This window comes from Pelodiscus sinensis, chromosome 2, assembly GCF_052426305.1.
Source record: "Pelodiscus sinensis isolate ZL-2025 chromosome 2, ASM5242630v1, whole genome shotgun sequence".
NCBI lineage: Eukaryota > Metazoa > Chordata > Testudines > Trionychidae > Pelodiscus > Pelodiscus sinensis.
The window spans coordinates 73587053-73609195 of record NC_143053.1 but is presented as its reverse complement, the minus strand read 5'-3'; the positions used below and the strand labels follow the sequence as shown (position 1 = coordinate 73609195).

Genomic DNA, 22143 nt, shown 5'->3' with positions numbered 1-22143 from the left:
AGACCTCCCCCACTGTAACCTGAGACCATTGCTCCTCATTCTGTCATCCATCACTACTGAGAACAGCCTCTCTTTGGAACTTCCACTTCAGGAAGTAGAAGGCTGCTATCAAATCCCCCCTCATTCTTCTCTTCTGCAGACTAAAAGAGCCCAAATCCCTCAGCCTCTCCTTGTCATGTGTTCCAGCCCCCTAATCATTTTGGTTGCCCTCTGCTGGACCCTCTCTAATGCGTCCACATCCTTTCTATAATGGGGGGCCCAGAACTGGATGCAATACTCCAGGTGTGGCCTCACCAATGCCGAATAAAGGGGAATTATAACTTACCTAGATTTGTTGGAAGTGCTGCTCCTAATGCACCCTAATATGCCATTAGCCTTTTTGGCTACAAAGACACACTGTTGACTTATATCCTGCTTCTCATCCATTGTAATCCTTAGGTCCTTTTCTGCTGAACTGCTAATTAGCCAGTCGGTCCCCAGCCTGTAACAATGCTTGGGATTCTTCCATCCCAAATTCAGGACTCTGCACTTGTCCTTGCTGAACCTTATCAGATTTCTTTTTGCCCAATCCTCCAATTTGTCTAGGTCACTCTGGGCCCTATCCCTACCCTACAATATATCTATCTCTTCCCTTAGCTGAGTGTCATCCACAAACTTGCTGAAGGTACAATTTATCCCTTCATCTAGATCATTAATAAAGATGTTGAACAAAAGTGGTCCTAGAACTGATCCTTGGGGCACTCTACTTGAAACTCACCACCAACCAGACATCAAGCCATTGATCACTACCTGTTGGGCCCAACAATCTAGCCAACTTTCTATCCACCTTACAGTCCATTTATCCAACCCATACTTCCTTGTTGGCAAGAATATTGTTGGAGACAGTATCAAAAGCTTTGCTAAAGTCAAATTATATCCCATCCACTGACTTCCCCATGTCCACAGAGCCAGTTAACTCATCATGGAAGCTAATCAGCTTGGTCAGCCATGACTTGGCCTTCGTGAATCCATGTTGACTATTCCTGATCACTTTCCTCTCTTCCAAGTGCTTCAAAATGGATTCCTTGAGGATATCCTCCATGATAAAACTTGCTCCTCTTTACCCCCAGTGGCCTGCGGGTTTTAGGACTGCGCATCCGTCAGGCAGCCGCAGCCTGCGGAAATGGCAGCCCGCCACGCGGCCGGCGTATGCCTTAATGGAGGGATGCCCGGCAGTGGGCCATTTAAATCGGGCCCAGGAGAGAGCCGGGAGGGGAGCAAAGAGTTGAGCCCTCACCTGGGCAGCCAAAGGGGCTCCCCCAAGACCTCGCAGAGGAGTACTCCGTGGATCCTGGGTGGCAGCGGCCATGCCAGGTCTGAGCAGGAAGGCAGAATGGCAGTAAGATCCGGGGAACCCCCCTGCGAACCTGGGCAGCCAGAGGGAATTAGGAAACAGCCGAGGGCAGAGCACTTTTGGCACCCGTGGGCTGGCGAGCTTCGGGTTGGATCCCTGTCAGCCATGTAGGGGTGAAGAACCCCCACCCTTAGGGCCCTGGGTTGGGACCCAGTGGAGAGGGAGGGCCCGGGTTCCCCTAAACCCCTTCCTCCCTCGGCATGTGCAGCCAGTACCTGTGGCATTCCGCCCTTTCATCAGCCCCACAGGCCATTACTGTTGACCTCGGACCCTCCTAGGACTCTGACTGGAGAGCCAAAGCCCCCTTGAGGTACTTCTGCCCCATGTACTGAGTAGGCAGTGTGCTCGCAGGGCCCTGTCCTCAGACTGGAGTGCGAGGATCTTGCGCCCATAAAGCCGCCTCTTGGGGGAAACTGAGACAGGCCGGGGGCTCTCAGGGCCTTGCCCCGGTGAGGGGCGGGTGCTCGCGCCCAGGAACCTGTCACATTAGGGTTTCACTTTTTAATAAGTGGGAGAGGAGATCAGAGAAATCTCTGATGGAGTAAGCTAGAAAGTAAGCAATAGCCATGCGTGAAGGCAGCAGCAGGAACCTCATGTCACCAGTTTCTCCACCAAGCCAGGCAGGAATCAACACCTGGAATCAAAGGATGTTGTCTCCAGCTGTTTCCCTAAAGTATGAATGGCTTCTTCATAGAAACAGCAACTTCCATATCATGGGTCTGCTGATGAACAGATTAAATATCTACTGAGGTATTTGAATTATCATCTTTTGTTACTGGTTCTAGGAAACTGATCCAGACCAAAAAGTAAAGTTTCTTACCTGATATTTGCATTAATTTTGTCAATATCTACACTAAGGCGCTACACTGCTTCCCTCTTGTGGAAGAGGAAATGCAAATGGAGCACTCATTAGCATATGTCACGCTCTCATTTGCATTTTCTCTTCCAATCCTTTTTGCAGAAGAGGTTTTTGCACAAAAAAACGCTGTGTAGATGGAGCCTTTTTATAAATCCCCTTTTGCGCAAGAACCCTTATTCCTCAAACCTCTTCCACAAAAATGATTGGAAGAGAATATGCAAATGAGAGCCCAACATATGCTAATGAGCACTCCATTTGCATTTCCTCTTCCGCAAGAGGGAAGCAGTATAGATGTAGAGTAATTCTCACAGATGAGTTAATCATTCTCCTCATAGATGGCATCAGTTCAAGTGTTTTGAAGAGAATGCTGGGAATACTTTGTTAGCCCTTCCTGCCAACTTCCAGAAAGGTTCTTCCAAAGCTGTATAACAGACACTAAAGCCATTCCACCCAAAGGTAGAGAATACAATCCAAATAGATTAGCATGTTTAACATTATTCTAGGTTTACCACCCAGAAAATAATAGGAATTTGTTCCAGGAAAAGGCTTCTTTAAGATATGCACATAAAATGCCAACTAGTGGGACAGATTATTAGAAACATTAATAGAATAAAATAAATTTATAAATTTATAAAATAAATTAATATTCCTTTTTTCTTCATATTCTCACCACTAATCCTCACTGACAGGAAATAACAATCAGCAAGAAGTAGCAAGTAATGCGAAAGAACCCTTTCCTTTCCTTTCCTTTTTCCCACCCCTTTTCTAAACACAGTGGCTGTGTCTAGACTGGCAAGTTTTTCCGCAAAAGCAATTGCTTTTGCGGAAAAACTTGCCAGCTGTCTACACTGGCCGGTTGAATTTCCGCAAGAACACTGACTTCCTACTGTCTGAAATCAGTGCTTCTTGCAGAAATACTATGCTGCTCCCTTTGGGGCAAAAAACTTTTGCGCAAAAGGGCCAGTGTAAACAGCTGAGATTTGTTTTGCGCAAAAAAGCCCTGATCGCAAAAATGGCGATCAGGGCTTTTTTGTGGAAAAGCGCGTCTAGATTGGCACGGACGCTTTTCCACAAAAAGTGCTTTTGCGGAAAAGCATCCGTGCCAATCTAGACGCTCTTTTCTGCAAATGCTTTTAACGGAAAACTTTTCTGTTAAAAGCATTTGCAGAAAATCATGCCAGTCTAGACGTAGCCAGTCTGTATGCTCCAATGACCATAGGGGAAATAGTTGTACAGTCCTAGCTTTCCAGCAATTCACATGGGGGAGGAATTCTACTTGTGGTGTATGATCTTTGTGCAGGGCAGAATGAAAAAAGTTAGATGGAGGAACAAGCAACTTTAATCCTTTGGATCCAAGTCTTGGAAGTGGAATGGCTTCAGATCTCTAGAATGAGATGGTATACCTGAAATGCAGAGGCTCAAGAAGTATGAAAAGTATTCTTTACTATATTTCAAAATTGATGGTCTTTTAAAAGAGGGGGAATAGGAAAAATTGTTGAGGAATCCCTCAGCAGAAGGAGTGCTGGATTAATTAACTATTCAGAATCAGAGACTGAAAGTGACTGAACAAGCCCTACAATCTTTCACTGCTTTTAAAGATTCTTGGCGAGAACCAAAGAAAGAGTTTGGAATACAATATCCCAATGCATGAAACAAATCAAATGGATGTCAGTGTCAATCATGGATGTGAGATCCTTGGAAACAAGAGGGGTTCTGAGCACTGATCATCCATATTTTTGGAGTTCAACAGAGGTCTAAAGGTCTGAACACTAAGTTCAGTGGAATCCATCTGCTTGAATCACAGTTTGGAAGAAGCCAATCCCAGGCAGCTGGGAATATGTAGCACCAGCAAATGGAAGTAAATGTGATTGCAGAAAAGGAGCTACAGTGTATGGTGACAAGACACTCTTTTTTCACAAGTTTCCCCATCCTGTAAGTAGCTTTGCAATTCAACAGTAACAGCACAGAGCTATTTTCTCTTTGACATTGCACAGCAGGCTCACCTTTATCCTAGAGAAGAGTAAGCCTGCTGTGCAATCATCATATATGGCTCTCCAAGGCTTGCATGGCCTACCAGGCTACAGGTATTTTCAGCTGGATAGGACCCTTGGAGATTATTTTCAAGATTCATCAGTCACAGTAAGCGTAGGTCCACATTTTTTGAAACAGAGAAAAACCAGAATACAAAAAAATCCTCCATTAATTAAAGATGCAACTGACCATGGATATTATTAGATTTTGGAAAATAGTCCTGATGCCTGAAATACCATTTACCAGGCAGACAATTTATCATGAATGTCTTCTACAAATGCACAAAACCCACAAAGAATAATCAAACAAAATACTTTTGAATTATTGATAAAACTGCATTAGATTTGCTATAAATAATTCTGTAAAGATAACATAAAAACTACATTTTAAAAATCTTTTATAGAAATGGAAATTTTTACCTCAACTCTATAAGAGATTCCTCTGTTGTTTCCATTTGTCTTTGCTTTGTCTCTGCTAATCCATTTAATTCATTTATTCTGTTTTGAAAATTTTCAATAATGTAAGTAGTTTCATTTAGCCGACTGGAAACATCTGAATATTTTTCCTAGAAACAAATAAGAAAACATGTGTGAATTTATGTGTATGTGTACACACACACACACACACACACACACACACACACACACACACACACACACAGGATACTTAACTCAAACAAGATGGCTATGTCTAGACTACATCCCTTTTTCGTAAAAGGGATGTAAATTAGACGTATCGCAATTGCTAATGAAGCGGGAATTTAAATCTATGAAATAAGGGATAAGGGATCTTTCGGAAAAGGCTTTATTTTCCACAAGATCAGCATCTAGACTGGCGCTTTTTTCCGGCAAAGCTCCGTGATGAAAAAAAGCGGCAGCCATTTTTATGCTAATGAAGCGGGGGAGATTTAAATCCCCGCTTCATTAGCAATTGTGATACGTCTAATTTATATCCCTTTTACGACAAAAGGACGTAGTCTAGACGTAGCCGATTTGTTTTTCTTCATTTAAATCATTGTTCTGGCATGAGACTAGGAATGAGGGATTCAGTATGCAGGCTGCCTGGGGAGAGAGGACTACCCCACCCCTCTCTCGCTGCAGCAGTTTGGGGCCAGGTGAGAAGCACCTCTCCATGGCCACTGCAGCTTAAGCAGGCACAGCTGGGGGAGGGGAGGGGCAGATCCAGGTTCATCTGTCCTGCGTTCCCAGTCAGATTGAGGAATGCAGCAAACTGTGCACTTTCTCCTCCCTATTTGATGAAGAGGAACAGCCAGCAATATTCCTGTATGAAGCAGGGGAGGAGCTTCAGCGCCACCCCTCTCTAAAGGGTTTTGAGGGGTGGGAGGCTCAAGGCTGGGGCAGTCCTGCACACAGGGGGTGTACCCCTAGTCAGCCCCTTTTATCTTCCTGGTGATTCTGTCTGTTTTCTGTGTGTTTTTCTGATAAGCAATTGCACTTCAGGCACATCTCATTTTCCTGGCACAACCAAACCCTTACCTTGCTTTAAGTTACGATAAAAGGAAGCTGTATTTCAAATTTGGTAGTCCTTGGTCTTACCATTTAGGAAGAATTCTTGAACAACAGATGGACAGACAGGCAGATAAACTCTCTCAAATATATAGTAGATAAACAGCTTCATATAATTATGTTGTCCTCTTAAACAAACAATGGCTTGCATATGCAAAATCATTAGCAGGTGAAATATAACCTCAAAACTTTTCACACGAGGCACAATTCTGTGGCCATTGATTTCAATGGAAGTGGGGGTTTTGTGTTGATTAAAAGTTTGGATCCAAGATCAAACAGCATTGCACAAAATCAGAAACAGAAACTCCACTCCAAACAAGGGCACAAAATCAATTAGAAATGCCTTGAAAATGTAAAATAAGTAAGAAATACAAATGCAAGCAACATCCAGTTGTGAGCCCCAAAACAGAGTCCAACCTCTCTCAACTACCCATGTAAATCCTCTTCCCACTAGGGGATAAAAATGGACCAGATGGACCTATGGTCCATCTAGGTTCCAGAATCCCAGCCCATGCCCACTGTCACTCAGCTGGTTATCCACCCATTTTTTTCCCATCACGGCCAGCTGCTTAGCAATCACAGAAATCCAGTTAGCCAATATGATGGGGAACTGGCATCGCTGCTGGAGATGCTCTTGACAGTGGCTCTGCCAAAGGTCGTATAACACAATGGCATTAATCAGGGTCACAATCCTAGGTACAACTTTCACCTTAATTTATCAAAATACTTACAAATGCCGATAGAATATTGCAATATATTTCCATGAAGATTTGTAGAAATTATTCTCCCAATCTTATACATTCATAGGCACAAAAAGTTAAAGCTAAAATGTGTGTGCCTTAAACTTTTCCACACATAGGTAAGTATCCAAGGCCTAGTCTCCACTAAGACCCTACATTGAATTTTGATTTTCTAAGTGATGCGCCCACACTATCAAACCTGTTGTGTCACACTTAGGAGCCACTAAAGTTGATTTCAGTACTCCTGCTTTTCACGAGAAGTAACACTATTCCCAATTTTGCATGGCCAAATTTATGGTAGTATAGATACAGTGTTGACCAAAAGATGAAGCTATTGCCCTTTGGGAGCCCTCCTGCACTTCCTCGCTCTGATTGCTCTGTACCTCTACTGCTCTCCTGGAAAACTCAAAAAGCCCCAGGTAAATCAGAAAGGTATTTCTCGTGTGGCCAGCATTGCGAGTACTTTCAGAGTCAGCAGCACACCACAGCACACATGGAGATGACTTCCAACAATCCTAGGAACATAGTGATGACTTTGAGTACTTCTGTTCATACAGGTGCCAGTTCCCAGGGGCACAGAAGAGCACCAGTGTGTAGTTTCCCAGGTTCTCTTGGACCTCACTGAGGCATGGGGAGATGAGTCCATCCTCTCTGAGCCCTGAACCAGCACGAGGAATGCCAATATTTATGGAAAGATTTCAGGCTGCCTGATGGCTAAAGTATATTCCAGGGATGCCCAGCAATGACAAGACAAGGTCAAGGAGCTGAAGTAGTCCTACCATAAGGTGAAGGAGCTGAATGAACACTCTTGGGCAGGACTTCACATACATCACTATGACAAGCAGCGGGATGCCATTTGGGAGGGCACAGCCAGCTTCCCTAGTGTGGTCATGGAGTGTGGCCAAGACATGTCTGGCATCAGCATGCATGACAGTGTGGTGGCGGAGGAGGATGAGGAGGAGAGTAGCCAGCCACAGATCCCCGAGAGCCAGAAGCTGGTCATGATGCTGAAGCCAGTTTCCAGGACGTCTTCCAGTCCAGCACCAACCCCAGGGAGGATACTTACAGTGAGTTCACAAACTTTTTCTAACTACAAGTGGGTTCAGGCAATGGGGTATGAGGTGTGGCGTGATCTGTGCCTACACAGTGTGGGGAACATGGAACAGACAAGGACTCAGAAGATCCAGATTCTGTTTCCTGTTTTGCCACAGACGTCCCCTAATGTAATTCTTAAATTGAAGTGGGGAGAAAACGGAGATGGAACTCAACACTGATATGACATTTATCTCATGGATTCTAGATTTAAACACATTTTTGGAAAGCAGAAACATATGCACAACTAATAAATGTTTCCAAGCAGTTGTACTGTACTATAATCAAAGGAAAACAAATTTAAAAAAATGAAAATTGGAGTAGTGTCTGCCAATTTTACCCCCGGACATCGCTGATGAATATATTATAATATGGACTTTTGAAGAAACTGTCATCTTAAATGCTAATGTAGCAAAATACAAACTTTAAATAGAACTAGTGGCTGAAAGTTTGTGATGTTGCATGGGTGTAATTCATCTGGTCATATGTGCAACCACTCTACCCACCCAACTCAAAATATCTTAGAACGTAGCACTCAGAAACTGGATGGTAGCTGACCATGAATTCCACTGATGACTGAACTACCTGGCTGAGAGAACCCTACCCCACAGCCCTTCTGGGCATGCTCCAACTGGAAGATAGGAATAAAGGTCAGTGGAGCAACTCAGTCAGGGCTGACCACCATGGAGGAAGACACTTCTGCCAGAGCTCTGCAGGAAGAGCTATGGAGGGTCAAATCATGGAGGACAGTCAGCGAGGAATGGTGGGAGAAGCTGCCATCCTGGAAGAAACTGAAGAAGAAGCTAATGGTTGTGAGTAGAGTAAGAAGTAGCCCAAGGCAGGGTGTAACCATAGACCCTGAGCCATAGGGAAAGAGACACATGGGATAGAACATTCTTTGAGGTGCCTTAAAGGCCTATCTCCCTGCCTCAGAGGAGGCTGAAAATAACCACCTCATGACAGTGCCCCTTGGAATCATGCCTCCATGGCACCCAATATAGAGCCCTACTAACCTGTCTTGTTCTCGGTTCCTTCTTGCTGGTTATTCTGATAGAGGGGAAGGAGGGTGGGTATTGGAACAGATATAAACAACGCATCTCAAATAAGGACATTTATGAGAAAGTACATAACCAATTTCTCTTCTTCAAGTTCTTGTTTATGTGTATTCCAATTAGGTAATTCACAAGCAGAAGGTGAGGAGATGGAGTCAGAGCTAACCACTGATTGAAAGATCGCTCATCCAAAAGAGGCATCATCCCTGGCTTGCTTTGTAATGTGAATGTACAGATCAAGGACCATGTAGTGGCACTATAGATTTTGAGAATGGGGCCTTGGACCAGAAAGGCAATAGAAGAATCTTATGCCCTGGTAGAATGAGCTGTGATTGAAAGTACAGGAACACCCATTAGTTTCTAGCACTCATAGACATAATCCATGATGAGATGCATTGTGTAGACAATAGCTGGCTCTTCATCCAATCTGCAAAAGCCAAGTACAGTTGGACAGATTTACAGAATGGTTTAGTTCTCTCAGTGTAGAAGGCTAGAACCCTACAGACATTGCAGGAGTGCAGTTTCTGCTCTCTAAGCTATGTCTACACAGCAACATTATTTTGAAATAACTAGCATTATTTCAAAATAACATAGCCCATGTCTACACAGCTAGTAGTTATTTTGACATAATGTCAAAATACTGTCAAGCTGGAAGACTTCTTACTCTGCTTCCTGTAACCCTCATTTTATGAGGAGTAAAGGAAGTTGGGAAAAGAGTGCTCTATTTTGAATAAATAAGTGCTGTGTAGACAGCACCAAAACTTGAAATAAGCTATTTCAAAATAAGCTATGCAATTGATGTAGTTCAATTTGCGTTGCTTATTTCTAGTTAAGCCCTGTTGTGTACACACACCCTAAGAGTAGAGTGTAGCTTGGGACAGAACACAGGCAGGAAAATGTCTTGCTTCAAATGAAACTATGACACTACTTTTGGAAGAAAAGCCAGATGAGGCCTAATCTGGAATTTGTCCTTATAGAACACAGTGTAGGGTGTTTTTTATATTAGGGCTCTCAGTTTGGATACTCTACTGGTTGAAGTTATGGTCACCAAAAAGGCCACCTTATAGGAGAGATATAAGAGTGAACAGTTTGCTAAGGGTTCAAAGGGCAGGACCATGAGTCTAGAAAGGACTAGATTAAGGACCCAGACTGGAACAGGCTGATGTATGTGCAGATAAAGTCTGCCCAAACCTTTAAGGGAGTGAGTAATCAGGGGGTTTGTAAACACTGAACATCCATCCAAACCTGGGTGAAACTCAGAGATGGCCACCAAATGCACCCTTATTGAAGGAAGGAAAAGACCTTCCTGACTTAGGTGAAAGAGCTAGTCCAAAATGGGAGGTATTAGGGCCAATGTAGGAGGGGAATGATGCTGAGCAGCCCAGATTGAGAACTTCCACCAATTAGCTAAATGCATCACACTGGTCAACAACTTTCTGCTGCTGTGCAAAATGTGTCTGACATGGTCTGAACAGGTGAGCTCTGTGGGGTTTAACCAGGGAGCTTTCAAGCTGTGAGGTGTAGGGACTGAAGGTTTGGGTGCTGAAGGCAACTGTGATCTTGTGTCAAGAGGTGTGGAAAGAATGGTAGTGTAACTGGTATATCCACTGACATATCTAGGAGCAACATGTACCACAGCTGATAAGGCCGTGCTGGAGCTATTATTATTACTTGTGCTCACTGCCTCTTGACCTTGTGGAAGAGCAGAATAGATGGAAACACATAAAGGACAGGACCTTGCCCATAAAGGAGGAGCGGAGCCCAGGCTGTGGCTTTGGAAGAAGCAGAACTGCTGACACTTCCTAGCGTGTCTACTGAAGGACCTGAGGAGGTGATCTGCCAATTCATTGTATGCGGCGGGGAGGTACAATGCCTGTAGTTGTACTGAATGTTGTATACTGTATTCTCAGAGCTTTAGAGCTTCTTGGCACAGGGGAGAGGCTCATACACCCCTGTTGGTCAAAATGAACATGGAGGTTATGTTGTTTACCATAACTGACACATATTGACCTGGTAGGTGAACCCTGAAAATCTGACATGCACACCTCTCTGCCCTGAGCTCCCTGATGTTGTTGTGAAAAGCTAGGCTCTCTTGTGACCACAGACCTTGGTCCTAAGTCCCACAAGGTGGGCACCCCAACCCAAATCAGAAGCATCCATAACTAGAGAAATGAAAGGCTGAGAGTTGATGAAAGGGACCCCTGCACATACCTCCCAGGGGTTAAGCCACCTTAGAAGGAAGTCTTGTATTGATTCTGGGAGAGTCACTGCTCTGTCCAATTTGTCTTAGGTTGGTTAATATCCTATGCTAACCATGACTGGAGCAGTCAGAGCCTTAGTCTGGCATGCTGCACTTCGTACGTACACGCTACCATGTGCACTAGGAGCTTGAGACAGTTCCTTGCTGTGGTGTTGGAAAACTTTCTGTGACTTCAAATAATACTTGACAAAGTATGGAACCGTTACTCTGGTAGGAATGCTCTGGCTTGAGTTAAGTCCAGAATTGCCCCTATGAATTTTAACCTCTGGACGGGGGACAGTATGGACTTTGCTTATGAGGAGGCCCAGGTTGTTGAACATGTTTCTGATAAATATGAGGTGAACCTGCACCTGTTGCCTGGAATGCCATTTGGTCAGCCAATTATCAAGACATGAGTACACCTAAATTTGGTTTCTGCATAGAAACGCTACTACGACTGCCATACATTTGGTGAAAACTTAAGGTGCTGATGACAGGTCAAATGGGAGGACCATAAATTGATACTGTGTCTTGTTTACCACAAACTGGAAGTATTTCCATTATCAATATGTGGTAGCACACATCCTTTAAGTCATGGGTGGCATATTGGTTTGCTAAATCTAGTGAGGGAATGATGGAGGTCAGAGAAACCATTTGTTATTTTCTTTATAAATACGTTGAAATCCCTCAGGCCTGTTGGTTAGCGAAACAGTTGCAGGCCATCCATAGAATAGATCTTCTTCCCAAATAGATTGAGTCTCTTAGCTTCCCTGTATTTAGGGGAAGGTCCCTGGTAACCTTGTCATTCCTGGTGATTTGCTACACCCACAACAAGGGAGTCCAGGGATGGGTGTGTATATAAAAGTTTACATTGCGGGAGGAGACAAAATAACACCTCTCATTGGTTACGTCTAGACTGGCCCCAAATTCCGGAAAAGGGATGCAAATCAGGTAAGTCAGCATAGGGAAATCCGCAGGGGATTTAAATATCCCCCGCGGATTTAAATAAACATGTCCGCCGCTTTTTTTCCGGCTTGGGGAAAAGCCGGAAAAAAAGCATCTAGACTGGCGCGATCCTCCGGAATAAAGCCCTTTTCCGGAGGATCTCTTATTCCTACCTTCAAGACGCTTTTTTTCCGGCTTTTCCCCAAGCCGGAAAAAAAGCGGCGGCCATGTTTATTTAAATCTGCGGGGGATATTTAAATCCCCCGCGGATTTCCCTATGCTGACTTACCTGATTTGCATCCCTTTTTCGGAATTTGGGGCCAGTCTAGACGTAGCCATTATGTTTAGCATTTAGCATAATGGAGATAGGGGTCTGCCACAATGTCTTATTGTTGCTCACAATTATTTTTATGAGTGACAAGGCAACTCATGAGGGACTAAAAGGTGATGATAGAGCCACAGAGTCTCTCTCTTCTGTCAACTTTTGTGCTTTAATGTCCAGAACCTGAGCCACTCTGCAGAGCAGTTGTTGGAGGACCTTAACATCCTCAAGTGCTAGGAACACTGTAGTGCCAGCTAGCACCTCATCCAGTGATGATGATGATGTGGGCGCTAAGATCGGAGTACACTCTTCACCATCAAAGTCTAGTCCCTGTTGACGGTCACCAGAGTCTTGAACATTTCCCTTAGCTGATGTTGGTGACAGTCCCTGGTTTACCGATAACAAATAACTAAACTATACCAAGAGCAGCCTGAATAAAGAGGACATGCTTGATACTCCATCTCAGGCCAAAAATGGTTGAGAAGGGACTGCAGGTTGTTTGCCCATACAATTCTGCATATACTTAACATGGGGCTTAGGGATGTTCAGGGTATATGAAAAGGTCAAACAGGCACTGCTTTTGAAAATCTCTGATCAAAGGTCATGGAGGCACATGCATACCTGAACTGAAGCATCCATAGGGATACTAGTCAAATAAGAATCCCTTTACATAGTTCTAAAACTCCTATTGCTAGCCCTCCAGAGTTATAAGATACTATAACGTCAAAATACGTTTGCGATATTTTTACACATAGGATTGCTGTTACTGACACAAATCTCTGGAGATGTCCTCACATAACATAATGTGCTGCCCCATTCCACACTACATTCTGTGACATACTCCTCCAACTGAAACTTCACCTCAATGTTGGATTTAAGGACAGCAGATAGTTGGGCACATATATGTAAAAGAAATGTTAGCATAGGAAGGGAGTGCCCTGAAGAACAGTGCAGTCACTTAACCTCTATGTCAATGTCTCTGCTGCTTTGGTAGATCTCAACCTCTGCACATTTGTTAAGAGGATGGAGACAAAAATTCTGTCCTCCCACCCCAAAGGGAGCAATCTAAAAGAATCAACATCGAGTTTCCTGGTCCCTAATATAACCTTTTCTTGTCTGGGGGATGAATTTTTCAATAGCAAAACTACTATATACATGAAATAAAAAGGCTACTATGCTTCAACCAAAAGCTTGTTTACCTATAAACTATATGAGTCATCCTTGATACTATAACAAAAAACATCCTTGATACTATGATATCTTAGTTTTATATGCTACACAAATGAAAGGATAACAATACTAAAAACAATCCTGAAAAGAAAATGCTTGTTTCTTAAACCTGCTTATAACCATATATTTATATAAAATGTGGTTTTCAGTAATAAACTGCAAAATAATTCTCTTTGTGGATTATACAGTTTAGTAACTAATATAGCAGATACAAGCAATGATTTACAAGAAGATGCCATCTGCTGAGCAAAAGTGTAATCAGCAGGCAATTTTTATTACAGCCAAAATCTTTTTCTTCCTTTATTGATTTTTTCCATTGCTTTCCTAAAGCCCCCCAAGCAATCTGTGCCAGTGTAGCAAATGAAGAAAGCATAGGACTTCTCAATGACCCCAATATCAATTCTGCTTCATACTTTACCCTATCTCAAGGCTATGGACCCAATAGGTTAGTTCAAGTAAGAGATAGAAAATAGAATATATAGTATATATACACACATTCAAAGCAACTAAGTAGAAATTACAGGTTAACCTTTGGAATTAAGCCTAATAAATTTGCAGTTTTAAAACAACTTGCAGATATTACACTATTCACCTGTATATCAGTTAATTGATTCTTCATGGTATTCTTTTTGTATTCCAGTTGTTGTTCTGCTTGTTTCTTTTGTTCCTCTAGTTCTTGCAGCCTCAGATTTAGCTTGTAAAGTTTCTGGAAAATATTTGCACAGACAGTTGTTTTAGTATTCAAAAGTGATTGTCCTTTCCTCCCAATTTTTCTATGGGTTTATTCTGACAGATAACAAATAGACATTCTACATCTTTTATTGGACCAATATCTGTTGGTGAGAGACAAGCTTTCGAACTTACCCAGAGCTGAAGGAGTTGGTTCAATAACACATACTACCTGAGGCTACGTCTACACTGCAGGTTTATTGTGGAACAGGAAATGCAAATGGAGCACTCATTTGCATATTTCTTGCTCTCATTTGCATATCTTCTTCCAATCCTTTTTGTGAAAGAGGCTTTTGTGATAAAACGCTCTGTGTAGACAGGGCAATTTGTCGGAAAAAAAATCCCTTTTGCCAAGATCCTTTATTCCTCAAAAAATGAGGTTTACAGGCTCCTGCGCAAAAGGTTTTTTTCCTGACAAATGGCCCCATCTACACAGGGCTTTTTATCGCAACAACCTCTTCTGCAAAAAGGTTTGGAAGATATGCAAATGAGAGCATGAGATATGCAAATGAGCGTTCCATTTTTATTTCCTCTTCCGCAAAAAACCTGCAGCGTAGACATAACCTCACTCACCTTGTGTCTCTAAAATCCTGGGAGGAACACAGCTACGACATTGTTTTCAAAATGTGTGTTCTGAATGGCCATCATGAAAATAGCAAAAGGAAGGCAAGAAATACTTTGGGTTTAGTGACTGTGAACTAGCAAGGAAAACAGTACTTGGAAGAAAAACTACAAACTGTAAGAAGAGAAAGAATAGCATGTTGAGATTTCTCATTTTTACATCATTCACTAATCCAGTATGTTATTAATTAACATACCCAGAAAAATAGTATTTTAAGTATCCGCTGTACTAAACACATTTACATCATTAATAACTGTCATTTAATAGTTTACACTTATATTAATGTACAAAACGATTACGTAAAATTTATCAATTACTCTGTACTTACACAGTATAGAGTATGTATTGTATAATGATAAAATATATACTGATAAAGTTATTCAAAGTGTTTTCTTTAATAAATTATGAAATTATGTATCATATGTAATTAAGAGCATTCACATTTTGATTCCACTGCAATACTTTCATGTTTTAATCAAAAAGTTTAAGTTATTCCTTGAAATTACCAACACATTTGAATATTACTTAGATACAAACCTGCTTGTGCAAACATTGTTTCCAAGCTTTTAAGATTGAAACAAATATACAGCTAAAGACAAGGATATATCGCTGATACCACACCTCTGCAGGTCTCCAGAAGACTAATGATGTGATCTTTGTCACATTGTTTCTACTAAATTTTACTTAGGGAAGGGCTAACAACATTAGTCACTGCCATTAACATGTTGTTTTGAAAATACTATTAGCTATTAGAATTTTTTTGCAGTTTTATATAACCATTGTGACTTCTTACACCTGAAACACAAAAAATACCTATCCCAATAATTTTATCATACTTTTAAAAAATATCCCATATCTCTGTGACTGTATAGTTAAAATATTGTCAGAAGTGTTACACAGGACCTACACAAAGAAGAGAAAGAAAGACAAGTGGATTTCCTGTGGGGAGTGAAGGCAGAGAAAGAGAAGTTCTAGACTGAGAAGTTAATTACAGGCAGTCCCCGACAACGCGGATCCGTCTTACGTCAGATTCGCAGTTACGAACGGAGCTGCCCCGGAGTACACGGACTGCGGGACCTCGCGGTCCCGCCGCCCGTGTACTCCGGGCGAGAAAAGCTGCTCCGCGTCTCCCTGGTCTGCAGACCAGGAAGACGCAGAGCAAAGCTGCTGCCCGAGGCCCCCCCTCCCCCGGCTTTGCAAAGCCGCGGGGGGGCTCGGGCAGCGGGGCAACCCAGGCGCGCCTGGGCTGCTCCGCTGCCGGCTTCCCCAGGCTTTGCAAAGCCGCGGGGGGGGGCTCGGGCAGCGGGGCAACCCAGGCGCGCCTGGGCTCCTCCGCTTCCAGCTTCCCCAGGCTTTGCAAAGCCGCGGGGAAAGCCGGCAGCGGGACAGCCCAGACGCCCCGTGGCTGTCCCACTGCCGGTGTCCTCAGAGGCTTTGCTCCCCGTCTCCCTGGTCTGCTGGTCTCCAGCAGACCAGGGAGACTGGGAGCAAAGCCACGGAGGACCCAGGCGGCGGGACCGCGGTGCGTCTCGGTCCGCCACCCGCATCTTCCTGGTCTGCTGGGGTGGGGGGGGGGCGCAGCTAGTACGCCCGCCCCCCCCCCCCCCCAGCAGACTAGGCTTTTCTCTGGACGCCTGTGGCAGAGCAGCTGGGGCGCTGCCGGTTGGTCCCGCAGCGCCGCTCTGGGCGCTACTGGACCAACCCAGCAGCACCCCAGCTGCTCTGGTCCTGATTCAGCCGCTGCTGGTCAGTTTCAGCAACGGCTGAATCAGGACGCCTGGGGCAGAGCAGATGGGGTGCTGCTGGGTTGGTCCAGTAGCGCCGAGGAGCGGCGCTACTGGAGCAACCCAGCAGCACCCCAGCTGCTCTGCTCCAGGCGTCCTGATTTAGCCGCTGCTGAAACTGACCAGCGCTGACTACAGGAAGTCCGAGGCAGAGTTGCTCTGCCTCAGGCTTCCTGGAATCAGCTGCTGATCAGTTTCAGCAGCAGCTGACTTGGGGACGCTTGGGGTTCTTAAGTTGATTCTGTATGTAAGTCAGAACTGGTGGTCAGTTTCAGCAGTGGCTGAATCTGGACGCCAGTTCCGACTTACATACAGATTCAGCTTAAGAACAAACCTACAGTCCCTATCTTGTACGTAATCCGGGGACTGCCTGTATTTAACAATCAGAAAACTGAACTCCAAGAAAATTGTAGGTGAGATTGCTTAGGGAAGTTCTTCCAGTAGAGATGGAGGTCTTCACTAGCTTAACCATGATGCTGCTAAAGAAGATTCATGTGGGCTGAAAGAGGGCATGAAAGTTTTCATAACTACCAACATTTTAGTTTGAGAACCAAAAATTGTGTCTAAATTAAATCTGGCAGAGTCACAAGACAAAAATGATTTTTTTCCTGAGAACTTTTCTGTAAAAAGTTGTATGGCTTCCTATTAAAGCCATAGTAGAACTCTTGACTCCACTCCTGTAGAAGAAAAAGTCCATTAAATAGCCATATGTCTTCTCTGTTGTGTCTGGAACAGAACTGAAGGCACTTTAATTTGCTACCAAAGAGTATGCAGTCTGTTTGAGGAGTCCACCACTTTAAGAAGTTTAAAGCAGTAATTACATTTTTGAGAAACCACTTATGTAGACTACTGTGTTTTCACTTCAGATTAAAATGTTTTCTTCGTTAGGCAAGTGAAGCAGCCTACTCTTTTTCCAGATCCATAAAGCTTCTTGTCACATTGAGCAAGAGTGAACTCCTGAATGCTTGTTCATATAATACATGGCAGTGATCAAGAGAAAGGAAGTGTAAGTAAAATCTAGAGCACGCATACAGATGTGAATTACAGTCTCTTCACAGTTTGAGACCCATACTTCTATGATCATCTAAGCAAGATCCACAAGGCATGCTAGAAAAACTTGTTGCAGTCACTGTGGAAAATTGAGAATGACTTAAAGCAGGGTGCTGAACCTAAGGCCCAGGAGCCAGATGTGGTCCTTGGCTAGCCTGGATCCTGCTCTCGGGGCTCAGGGCTCCTCTCCCCTCCCAGCACTGGGGAGCCTGCACCAGCATTCCAGCCCCCGCTGTCCCCTGATTTTTCTGTGGGTCAGACTGACTGATTTTTCTGTGGGTCAGCAGCCCCTGACTCAAAAAAGGTTCCCCACCCCTGACTTTAAAGGCTCTCCCCCCACACTCATGCCTATTTACATCACCATATATCTTAATAGTGAGACTACCATATTCTGTGGCATAGTCCCTAAGGACTAAAGCCTTGCCTACACGTTGTCTATACAGGTTGAACCTCTTTTATTTGGGACTCTGGTTTGGCAACATCCCTTACCCGGAAGGACCATGGATATTCAGGACCAGAGACTCCCATGGAGGGTTGGTGATTGGGAGCCCTGCAGCGGGACTGGAGCCCAGTTGTGAAAGCGCATAGAAAGACCAGGGAGCAGTGGGGTTATCCCCATTGTGCATTGAACCAAGGCACAGAGAGGTTTTGTTTCCCAAGTTCTCCCAAGAGTTTGAGGCAGAGTGGGCAGGACATAACCCGCTGCTGAATTTGGCCTGAGCTTTGCTGCAGGACACAGCCCACCTCCCTCCTGTCCCTTATCCTGCCTTTCTAAGGCAGGAAGCTAGCTGCATCCCTGGGGCAGCCTGTGTTGGCTCTCTGGCTGCTTCTGGGGTAGGCAGAAGCCCAGTGGTGAGGTCAGGAGCTGGCAGCAGGGCCGCCCAGCATTACAACTAGGAGCTCGGCAGTCCCACTGCCATCCAGTGGTGCAGCTGTGTGGTGCAACTGGGAGGCAATGGGCTGCCCTGTGGGGCTGGGAGCCTGGTAGTGGGGCTATGTGTGCAGTGGTGGGGCTGCCATGGTAGGGCCAGGAGCCCTTCTGGTGGGGGTGGGGACAGCTCCAGGCCATGGCTCGGGGAACTCGGGTGGTGGAGCAGAAATGACCTTCCCAGGTCCGGCAAAGTCCCTCATCCTGAGGGTGCCAGACCAGGAAGGTCCAACCTGTACTATTACGGCCACAACTTTTACAACTCTTATGATAAATTTTGTACAAAGTATGCCTTATGAAATCTCATTTGAAAACTCAGTCTGTTGAAAATTACTATCCTGATAAAATATGTGTTTGAACATTGTATGTAAAGTTATAAGTTTCTACTGCATAACTCTGATAATTTCTTGATAGCAGCAGATTAAAGGCTAATTGCCTTCTCTACAGATCTGGAACTTTAAGCAGGAATTTACAGGAGACATACTATTCCAGTGCTATATGTTCTTTACTTTTGTGAGAATTAAAGTAGACAACATAAAAGCTGAAAGAGGATTGTCAAGGCATGTTAATTGAAAGTTAAAAATTCTTAACTGTTACCTAAGAAACAGTCACTGAATGAAGTATATGAAATATTACACCGAGGCATAACTACAAAAATCTTAAGAGCTGAATTTTGTCCTTTGATTTTCCTTGTTTTTTCCCCCAATAATAGCAGTAAGTATATTAGTAAACAGGCCAAGTATTTTAAACTGTATTCTAAATTATTGTCTGGAAAAGTAAGTTAAGAAAAATTACCTCAATATTTTCTTTATGTATATTTTTATTTTCAATATATTTTGCCTCTAGTTCAGCCACTGGTCCTTCGATGTCTGCAATCCTCTTTATAGTTTCTTCTTTTGTCTTAATGCTTTCTTTTTTCTTTTGTTCTAGCTCAGCATACATTGCTTTAATCCTGGCCTGTTAAAAAGACATAAAATTAATTTTCAACTACACTGAAATCAGAAGCAAAAAGGAACCACCTATTTTAAAAAAAAATCCAAATTTGAAAGTTAATTCATGAGACTAACAAAATGCTATGAACAGAACTGCAAATTAAATATGTGTATATGCATATGTATACAAACATATTAAATATGTGTATATTCAAAATCAAGGGTTATCAAGTTCTGCTCAGTGTTATTAGGAATATCTATAGAATAAGAGCAAAATTAGCCACTGATCCAAAATATGTCATCAACATTGCATACAAAAGGGAAGGAAGGGTAATCAACAGAACTAATTAACACAGTGAAGGGACTGGACAGGACAAAAATACAAAAATGTTGGTATTACATTAAACAGATAAGGTAGGTAATGTAATAACTGTTATTGGACCAACTTTTGTAGGAGGAAGTCACAAGTTGTGAACCACAAAGATCTGTTCTTCTATGTCTGACCTAAATATACAGATTACTAAACATATGAAAAGGAAGGGGCAGTAAGGGTTAAATTATTCTGAAAAAGGGGTTTGAAGTGAGTTATCATGAAGGTGTGTATTATAAATTGTAGTGAGCCATGAAACCTCTACCTACTGCAAATAATTTAAAAAAAAGAGTTACTCACCCTGTGCAGTAACGTCTGTTCTTTGAGATGTGTGTCCGCATGGGTGCTCCACTCAAGGAGCTGGGCTCATCCCGGAACCGCAAATTGGAGAAATTTTCATTAGCAGTAGCCCCCTACCGGACCGTGCATGCGTGACTGCCTCGTCACGCCTCTCAGCTGAGTGCGGTCCGGTCCTGTCAGTTTCTTCCCAACCGGAAGCATCTGAAAGATATAAACAGGAGCTCTGAAGCAGGGAGGAGGGTGGGACGTGGAGCAGCCATGGGGACACACATCTCGAAGAACAGACGTTAATGCACAAGGTGAGTATCTCTCTTTTCTTCATCGAATTGCCCAAATCCACAGGCATACAGCCTCTGCGCAGAGAGCAGGAGCATGCCCTTCCTTGTCTGTTGACGTAATACACCATGCATATGTTGTCAGTGAGAATCTGTATGGAGTGACCTCGAATGATGGGTAGGAAGTGCTTGCAAGCATTGAAGACTGCTCTCAGCTCGAGAAAATGTAGATGTTATAGCGACTCCTGGGGCATCCAGAGACCCTGTGCCCGGTGCTCCTATAGGTGAGCGCCCCAGCCAAGCAGGGAGGCATCTGTAGTGATTTGTAGTGATGGTTTGCGGGCATGAAAGGGGACCCCTGTTAGCATATTGTTGGGACTGTCCCACCATGCCAAGGAAGCCCGGACCTGATTGGGCATAGAAACCACCCTGTTTGGACTGTGCACGCGGGGCGTGTACACGGTGAACAACCAATGCTGAAGACTGCGCAGATGGAGCCTGGCATGCGGAACCACATACATGGTGGCCGCCATGTGCCCCAACAGCTGTAGACAGGTAAGTATTCGGGACTTGGGAGAAACTGATACTGACTGCACCAAGTCCTGTATGAGTTGAAACCTCTTTACAGGCAAGCATGCCCTCGTGGTCAGGGAGTCGAGTCTTGCTCCGATAAACTCCAGGTCACAGTAGGTATCAGGAAGGACTTCTCGAGATTGATTATGAGTTGGAGGGCTGTAAACAGAGTGGTAGTTGTGGACACTGCCCTCGTGGCCTTGTCGACAGAGGAAGTCTTTAGCAGGCAATCATCCAGGTATGGAAAAATTGTAATGTCGAGGTGTCGTAGATAGGCCACCACTACCACAAGGGTCTTGGAAAAAACTCGTGGGGCTGCCGACAGTCCGAAAGGTAGTACGCGGTACTGATAGTGGTCAGACCCCACTACTAACCGAAGGAACCTTCTGTGAGCCAGGTGTATTGTTATGTGAAAGTAAGCGTCCTGAAGATCGAGGGACACAAACCTATCCCCTTTGTCGAGAGCAGGAATGATCGAAGATAACGTGACCATCTTGAATTTTTGCCTTCTCAGATGATGGTTGAGCCGACATAGGTCCAAGATAGGCCTCCAACCCCTTGACTTTTTCTGGGTGAGGAAGTAACGAGAATAGAATCCTCTCCCCAAAAAGTGTGTTGGCACCCTCTCCACTGCCCCTAATGTGAGTAGGCAAGAGACCTCTTGATGGAGAAGAGTCTCGTGAGAGGGTCCCTGAAAAGGGACGGGGAAGAGGAGGGAAAGGGAAGAGAAATGAAGGGAATGACATATCCTGAAGTGATTACATCGTGAACCCACCGGTTGGTGGATATGAGATCCCAACGATGCTGATAAGGCCTGAGATGATGATGGAATACACCTTCTGTGATGCCTGGAGTCTCTGTCAACGGGGTGGTCCAAAGTCCCTCGATCAACACATCAAACCTGCTGCTTGTCCTACTGTTGGACGGATGCCTCGTTAGGCTGTTGGCACCGCTTTTGGGGACGTTGCTTTGGTCTCTGTTGATCATATGGCTTGGTCCGAGGCGTCGCATAAAAGAATGGCCTTTGCCTGTTGTAGGGTATGTATCTCCTATGCTTGTAGGGAGGCAAGTACATCACCAGTGTCTTCAAAGTTGTACGTGTATCCTTGCCCTAGTGGAAGACCTGATCAGTTGACTGGGCGAAGAGTGAC

The 22143-nt window shown here is 44.1% G+C and overlaps 1 protein-coding gene across 3 annotated transcripts in view; it reads right to left on the bottom strand.

Moving 5' to 3' along the window:
• Positions 1-22143, bottom strand: part of CCDC178 (coiled-coil domain containing 178) — a 382168-nt gene that overhangs the window by 221791 nt on the left and 138234 nt on the right. For all 3 annotated transcript variants that reach the window (XM_089776273.1, XM_089776275.1, XM_089776274.1), the window contains exons 13-15: positions 19338-19499; positions 14022-14135; positions 4703-4848 (exon numbers count right to left, since the gene is read on the bottom strand). In XM_089776273.1, coding sequence (XP_089632399.1) covers positions 4703-4848; positions 14022-14135; positions 19338-19499 — 422 coding nt within the window. The remainder of the gene's footprint in view (positions 1-4702; positions 4849-14021; positions 14136-19337; positions 19500-22143) is intronic.